Here is an 8,337-nt window from a genome sequence, read left to right as displayed (position 1 = left end):
ATTCTGCCCGCTGTCGGGCCTTGTTTTGACCTACTGCTTTTATCAGAAAAGTGTCGTTGGGTAAAAGAAGAGTTGGGTGCTGATGTCTGTTTGGACTACAAGGCCAAAGGTATTGGGCTGTCTTTCATACAACAACCGTGAACGCTCAATCTCTCAAACATCGAAACACTGCTTAGATTTCCGAGCCCAACTCGGCAAAGCAACTCCCAAATTCATCAACTGCTACTTTGACAACGTCGGTGGTGAAATCTTGGACTTTTGTCTCGCCAGAATCGCCTTCAAAGGAAGAATTGTGCTATGCGGTGGTATCAGTCAGTACAATGAAGTGAAACCCAAGGGTCCAGGCAACTATCTCACTCTCATCGGACAGAGAGGCTCAATGACGGGATTCATTGTGTTTGATTACGCAAGTCGATATGGGGAAGCTAGAACCAAGATGCTGCAGTGGATGAGAGAAGGAAAGCTGAAGAGTACTGAAACGGTCATCAAGGGTTTACAGAACGCACCTGATGCTTTATTGAAGCTGTTCGAAGGTATGTTGTGATTGGTCATATTCACGTTTTTGCTCAACAAGAATTGACAATTGGGTCCTTTCTCAGGAGGAAACACTGGTAAATTGATGGTCCAAATCAACGATGAGCCAGCTAAAGCTGCTCGATTGTAATAAGTTCTGAGCAATATAGTCATGACTGCATCGCTGCACTCAAACCATTCCGCCCCAAGAGTAATAGCGATCGCCCATCTTATTTCGCGTTAAAGCTCTGCAGACCGAATAATACGACTTGCTTTTGTGATTTCGGCTGATATGGCCTTCTTGTGTTGCATTCGTGCTGGTTTTATTGTAATACGCAAACAGAAATACAGGCAAAACAAACTTCAAAAGTAGCCAAAATGCAAAAGGTGAGCACTCTCAGCCATCATCTTGCTTTGCTATCGACTAACTCGTTTCTTTCAACACAGAATCTTCAAGTCCTTTTTGTCAAGCGTCCATTGGGAGAGGTGAGTCAAATGGGCCAAAGCTTTGAGGTTGAACGATGAAGATGTAGAGTTAGTACACGTATCTACCTTAAAATTTATCGGCTGGCCACGTCATATTTGGAACTGTGGCGTGTCGCTATATGCTTTTGCCAAACTTGAACATTTGGCCAAAACACTTGGTTCCATTACATCCAACCAACACCCTTTCCTTATCTCCTATACGTTTAGATTAATCCTAAAGAACAATTTGCATTCAAAACATCGCCAGTACCAGAGACTCTCAAAGATGGCCAATTCTTGGTCAAGAACATCTATCTCAGTTTGGATCCAGCAATGAGGTTTGAACTGTCGCTGCATTTTTAGTCTTTTTGCTTCAGAATATGCTCGTGAGCATCTACGTACGTGTCGCCGTGTCGAAACTCCTGTGATACTGACAACTCGTCTGTTCTTAGATCGTGGATGAGACCTGGTCGCTCATACATTGCTCCCTTAAACGAAGGAGATATCATGAGGTACATATTAGGATGTGCTAAATATTACGACAAGATAATTGAATCATCGGTATAATAGGGGCTGGACTGTTGGCATCGTCGTTAAATCCAAAAACCCAAAGTTCCCTGTCGGCGCACACGTCGATGGTGATGGTATGTGGCAAGAGTACACGCTCAGTGATGGGAAGGGGTTCTCTACGTTCGAGTACGTTTGCCTACTGTCTTGACTCGCTCAAATGCATTGAATCGACCTGTTGTTTTATAGTTCGTCGATTCCATTCAAGGCTCAACTTGGCCCATTGGTAATCGTTCAACGGGTTATTGCTCGTTCTGTACGACTTGAAACTTATTGGTGTGTCGTTTGATAGGGAATCACTGGACTCACGGCATATTTCGGAATCATTGATATTTGCAAGGTACATGTTTACAATTACACGATCCAAATCGAGCCAGTTCCAACACAGTACAAGGATAGGTCAAGCCTGGAGACACTGTAGTTGTCTCAGGAGCAGCAGGAGCTACTGTGAGTATGCATTGCACTATTTGAGCATTGTACAGAATCTAAGCGTCCGTTTTTTTGAAATAATTAGGGCTCTGTCGCATGCCAAGTTGCAAAGGCACTTGGTGGTAGAGTCGTTGGTGTAGCCGGTGGAAAAGGTATGAGTCGGGTTTGCAAGCTGTTTTTGTTGGCAGCTTGACCCAATGGGGCCCGTTTCGTTTATAGAAAAGTGCGAATGGCTCACTAAGGAGCTTGGTTGTGATGTTGCCGTCGATTACAAAGGTATAAGCTAGAGTTGACACGATGTTTTTTGTTGATGCTCATCATTGTCAAATGCTAAAGCATCACATCAATTTAGCTGCTGATTTCCGACAGCAGTTACAAAAGGCAACTCCCAACTTTATCAATTGCTATTTCGACAATACTGGCGGTGACATGTAAGAAATGACAACCAAAAAAAAGTTCAAAACGACAGATTCCATGACTTGTTTCTACTAGTCTGGACGCCTGCTTAGCACGTCTTGCTTTCAAGGGTCGTATAGCTTTATGTGGTGGTAATGAAGTGGTTCTTTTGGTCGTTCGTTGCTGTGTCTCACTATGTTTCCTGAGGATAGGAATCTCCCAATACAATGCATCCACTGCAATGCAAGGACCCAACAACTATCTGGTCTTGATTGGCCAGCGTGGACATATGGAAGGTTTCATTGTGTTTGATTATGAATCGCAGTTTGTTGAGGTGTGTCTGTCGTTAACAGTTTGTAAATAATTCACGGTAACTAATCGTTCCTTTTTTTCCCAAAAGGCACGAAAAACAATGCTAGCATGGATGAAAGAGGGAAAACTCAAGAGTGGTGAGACGGTCATCAAGGGTCTTGAGAACGCTCCACAGGGTTTGATGAAACTCTTTGAAGGTAAAATACAATGGGACCGAATTCTTTACATGGCTTCCATCTATATTTTATTATGAGGTATTACGATATGCTAAACCTCGATTCCCTAGGCTCCAACATTGGCAAGCTATCAGTCCAACTTGCCGAAGACCCTAAGCCCACCAAGCTTTAAAACCCCCCAATTTATGATGATATGGTGCAGAATAAAATCGTATTCGCTTATCAATGTAAAGCGTTGCTGGTAGCGTCGGACACTTGTTGAGAATTCGAAGCTCGCGAGTGTTGGTTGGTGTCTTTGAGCTTTTTTTGGCTACTTTGATGTTATGCGATGGGATGGTGTGGGTGTTGAGGATTTGTCTTGCTATTTGGAGAGTTTAAAGAGCTACGAAACATGTTTGTGAGTATGATGCAGAGTTTAAGCTCTCGAGGTGCATACCTTGCTGTTTTGCTTTGTTGCCGATGGAAACCTTTCGCAGAGTTCCCAATCTGCCTGTTACGCCTCTTGAAAAAAAGATGGTCGCGTTTTGATCCTCCTAAATAGCTGTATATGTCTTGCTGTTCGATGTTTTCCTCTTTCTCGTTGTCGTGCGCATCGTGGGGAAGGAGAGCTTTGAGTAAGAGTAAGAGCAAGTAACGATAGTAAAAGCACTCATTGATGTAGATTCTGGTTGTCCTGTTATAAATCGTAAGGTGTGAAATGAAGTCAAGACTTTTGCGGCAGGCATGGTGGGAGTCTTGTTCTGTTTGTTACCTGGGAGCCAGACGATGAGACGGAAACAGCGTCTATTGGATCTCAGTGAACCTTTGTTAAACTGCTATCTTGCTTTGACGACAAGATGATGGATGTACCATTCGACAAAAATTGCGTCCTTTCAAACCAAGTTTGTCATGTTGTTGTTGAGTCCAAGAGGTATTTCTGGCTGGAGTTGGAGTTCCAGATATTAAAATGCAATCTGGTACATGTGTATAGCAACGTCGCATCATTGAATTTCATCTTGTCGTCAAAGAAATTGGAGAAATGACGAATTTTTTGAACAAGAGTGTTGAATTGTAGTCGCGGAGGGAGTTTTAATAGATGCGAACGTGCAAATCAATTGAAATTGATGAAATTATCTTGACTTAACTATGAAAATTAAGCGACGTTCCTCCGTTGCGTTGCAAACAAATGGTTTCTAAATTTGCAGGTCGTAAAGCCGTGCTTTGCCACGTAGCCAAGAGTCAGCACGGATACAAAATACGCGAAGCTTTGGGATAAACCTGTATTCATCAAGTAAAATCTGCAACCTCGTGAATAAATCTGGTGGTGTGTTTCAAGTGGAGCAGAGTTCGACCGGCCCGCGTCAGTTAAAGAAGGACGATTCAAGTTATCAGGCAATTCACGTGAGACAGGTCTCGTTACGCCACACTTTGGACGCCTCTGTGTCTTCGCTTAATCTCTCCTAGTGGTTGCCAACAACTAGCGAGATTTTTGACACAGAATCTTTGTTTGTCGCGAGGTCGTTCTGTAAGCAATGTAAGTGCATTCTATGCCGCAGAACATGCAGGCCTTGTCCTCGCGCTTTCCACGCCTTTTATATTCCTGTGCCATCCCACCATTTTTGACAATCAACTAATGTTCAGCCTCGCATCCTCTCAACATAGAAACCACATCCCGTTTTACAAGAATCGCATCTCGTTCTAGTCAAGGATGGAAGACGATGACTCGCAAGGATACTCTGACGATGATAATGGTGACATGGATGCTAAGAAGGGTAGTAAGCGAAAACGTGTGAGGGCATCAAAGGCCTGGTACGAGAACAACTTGTTTTCCTGTTTCAAACGTTTTGTCGTTGGTTTTTGAAGCTAATCTATCGTTTCATTCTGGTTTTAGTGACCAGTAAGTGCAGCGTTCCAACCTTTAACTGCAACCATTGTTTTGTACATCTTTACAGCAACACTAACGTGCTCAATTGAATTCAGGTGTCGAAAACGTCGTACGAAATGCTCAGGATCTGAACCCACTTGTATCTCATGTCTCGCTCTAGGCATAGAGTGCAATTACAGTCCTAGTGAAAGGAGACGTGGTAACTTATTCATTTCTTTCCTGAATTCTAGTGGCAGCTTCATTAACGAAAGCGAGTTTTTAGGCCCAACTGCGTTTGCAAATGAAATCACTCAAATCAAACAAAGGCTTCACCAATTGGAAGCCCAAGTCGCTGCCATGTCGCAAGGAACTCCAGCAAATCACGCAACGCAGCCTAGTACACCGACTGTCGTGAACAATATTATTAAGAACGAGCCCAAGTCTCCGCATCCTGCTGCTACTGAATCGCTTGTATGTTACAGGTCTTGTCGTTCCTCTTGAATATTTTGTTGTTGAGATGCTGACACACTGCTTTTTCTCAACCACTAGTATGTAGCACATGCATCTCAGTTTGTCCGCTACTTTGGATCCACATCGTCAGGAGCTAGCAACCTCTTTCCATTGCTACCAACATTCAACAAGGGTGTACTGAAATGGGCAAGCATCCCACCTACACCAGCTCCTTCAACTCACCCACAACCATCTGCAGAACTTGTACAGTACTTGATTGATGTGCATTTCAAACATGTGTATGTGAAATCGCCTCCCCTTGCAACGACTTGGAGCATTTGTACCTTTTCCTCTATTTTTTTTCTACTAGACATCCCGTCTTTCCTTGCATCAACGTCAAAGATTTCGAAACACAATCGAAAGAAAAGCGAAGATCATCTACCTTCAGCTTCCTCCTAGAATGCATCATGGGCCATGCAGTCAACAACATATCCTCACTTGCAGCATTTGGCATTAGCGACGTTGCGGCCTTCCAAGCTGCCTGCTTTACCCGCGCACGTGGCTATCTGTTTGAGAATCTGGATAAGAGCAATCTCCATATATGTCAGGGGCTGTTGTTTATCGCGTTGGTGGGAATTATTTCGCCGGAACGTGCTAATGCGTGGGTGTATAGTGGGATGGCAATGAGAGTTGCGCTTGGTAACTAAGCTGCTGCAGATTGTTTCCTTAATCTACGTCTTTGCTGACTTTTGGTCTTGTTTTGTCAGAACTGGGATTGCATAGAAATACTGAACGACATCAAGTACGCTTCAGTTTTGATGACGCTACTGCTAAATCGATGGTCGATACCTTCTTTTGCTGCTATGTGGTGGACAGATATTCTTCATTGTCGTCTGGAAGGCCCATTGCTCTTCCTGATCGAGATTGGGGTCAGTTCACTTTGGAACGAAATTAATAAGCTAAATTCACACGGAGAACCACATTCTTACACTCATTCTCAACTCCAGACACTCCATTCCCACAAGCTACAGAAGGACTGCGTCTCCTGAAAAGCCAAGCAGAACTATGCGTTCTCATCGGTGAAGTTTGTTCAGCCGGTAACGCTGTACGCTCTTCCCAAAGTGAACGAGCTCTTGAGCTTGAAAACATCAAGCAAAAACTCACTCATTGGTATGATGAGAATGGATCTGCTATCCCCGGCACTCCCACTGAAATTGGTCTTGTCGCAACATATCACTGTGTATGTAAAAATATGCGATGAAGGTCATCAGCGATTCCATACTAACATCTACGAAATCCATTCAGCTTTGCATACTTGATCATCGCTTCTCGATTGGAAGATTTGATGCCACGACTCGTGCCAGTTCGGAATGTATTGTGCAAGTAGTGTCGAAATTCAAACCCGCTCCGCTGAATGAGCAAGAGTATGATCCAGTCTTTCCGCTTCTACCATGTGAGTGTTTTCTGTCACCTTATGACGCTCATTCAGTCTCGAGACAAGATCCCTCAATACATCAAATTAAGCTTATGGATTTAACAACACTTAGATCTCGTAATGATTGCAGTTGGCTCCCTAGTCTCTGACGCACTGAATGGCGACCTCAGCGCCCTTGTCCCACTACGCAAAGTACAGGAAATCTTCTTGCGCTTGTCTCGTGTGTCGTCCAGTGCTGAAAGGCTGTTGAGTGTCGTTGGAGTCATTCTTATGCAAAAGGGTAACGTGCTTTTTCTTGTGTTTTGAGTACTGAAACGCATTGGAAGTATAGCAAGTTTCTAACCCATATTCGTCTCATAGGCATTACAATCCCAGGCGGCTGGCCAATCCCTTCCATGCCATCAAATGCCAGCTCTCAGCCACAACAGGTTCTGCCGCCTCAACTGCCACTCAATACCATGAATACTATTCAGGGATGGGCGGCTGCCAATGCGCCATTGCCTATGGGAGGCCAGCAGCAGCAGGAGTTTGATGCGTTTTATGGTGATTCGATACTTGATGATTTGTTTATGCCTTTGTATGGTATGAACCCACAGGGTGCCGAGTAGTGGTGTGGTGGTTATAGAAACATGCATGTGTATATCAATAGCGCAATACATGAGGTTTGCAAAACAGAACTTGGGAATTTGTGCCGCCATTCCTTTTTCCTCAAAGAGCGACGCAACTTGAGTTCAGTCGCTTGCTTGTCGCTTATAGATTCGACAATCGCAGTACACAACGGTATCATAGTACTAAATTGTTCTATTTTCAACAGGGTAGAAAACAATAGTATTTGAATGGGTTTTTTTATGAGGTTGAGGCAAACCGCCCGTGTTCCTACTTTTGCACTTAAGCCTTGAGGTAAGCCTATCAACCAAAGTATTGTCATTAGCAAGATTGTCTCCCAGTCACACCTTTTCGGGTATAACTCACGTTGACAACATCCATGTTCTTGTAAATGTTCTTGAAGTCCTTGAACTTGGCGTTGATATCGTAAGCAAGTTCCTGTTGGTCTACGTCAGAAACGTATTTCTTGCCATCCTTGGTGAACTCGACGTGTAGAGTAACCAAGATAGAGTGTTCAATGGATCCACGTTCGTACTTGTTGACTGTTACGATGAAGTTCTACGCAAAGCGACGTTTGTTAGTACAATGTGCAAGCATAAACGGGGGCAGAAGGTTTGCTTACTTGGGTGGCAGCAGCAGCAGCTCCGACCTTGGCCAAAAAGTCACCGAAAGTGGTCTCTTGTGGGAACACGAGGCCGGCGACGTTGGTGTGGCATGGGATGTCGGGGCCGACGAAGAAGGACATGATGGTTGCGGCATCACCCTTGCTATAAAAGCGTGAGAGAGGTGTGAGGAAATAGGCTCAGTTGGAATATTCGGTCCAGGAAAACGTTCCGATGCCAAGCGAGAGGTGCAGCTTGGTACAATGGTGTGTTGTGAACGACGAGGCTTACTTGAAGGCAGCGTATGCGGCTTCAGCTTCCTTTTGTGCGATTTCGTAGTTGACCATTTTTGAGTTAGGATGGGGTGGACTAGAGTGATGCGAGGGAAGTATGGGTTAGTATGTTGATGTAAGAGGTAATGACTCGTTTTGATTTGACTTCCACCGACGAAACATGTGGCGGTGAATGTGAATCGTGGGCGACATGAAACACCAAAAACACTGGACAAGCTTGATGCATCTCGTACTGCAAGACAATAGATGT

At 44.2% G+C, this 8,337-nt stretch overlaps 1 protein-coding gene across 1 annotated transcript; it reads left to right on the top strand.

Annotated features, from left to right (window-relative positions):
• Positions 1 to 4,545: 4,545 nt before the first annotated feature.
• On the top strand, positions 4,546 to 7,194 carry SmJEL517_g04888 (uncharacterized protein; the record flags this gene model as incomplete). Its single annotated transcript, XM_031170816.1, has 11 exons — positions 4,546 to 4,646; positions 4,729 to 4,734; positions 4,818 to 4,921; positions 4,985 to 5,172; positions 5,251 to 5,450; positions 5,522 to 5,850; positions 5,919 to 6,080; positions 6,159 to 6,391; positions 6,457 to 6,604; positions 6,699 to 6,866; positions 6,947 to 7,194. The coding sequence occupies 11 exons, from the start codon at positions 4,546 to 4,548 to the stop codon at positions 7,192 to 7,194; spliced, it is 1,887 nt and encodes a 628-aa protein (XP_031023204.1).
• Between the last annotated feature and the right edge of the window lie 1,143 nt (positions 7,195 to 8,337).

This window comes from Synchytrium microbalum (assembly GCF_006535985.1).
Source record: "Synchytrium microbalum strain JEL517 chromosome Unknown SmJEL517_scf0038, whole genome shotgun sequence".
Lineage (NCBI taxonomy): Eukaryota > Fungi > Chytridiomycota > Chytridiomycetes > Synchytriales > Synchytriaceae > Synchytrium > Synchytrium microbalum.
Note: the sequence above shows the minus strand (reverse complement) of the source record. Positions and strands in the feature narration are given on the sequence as shown.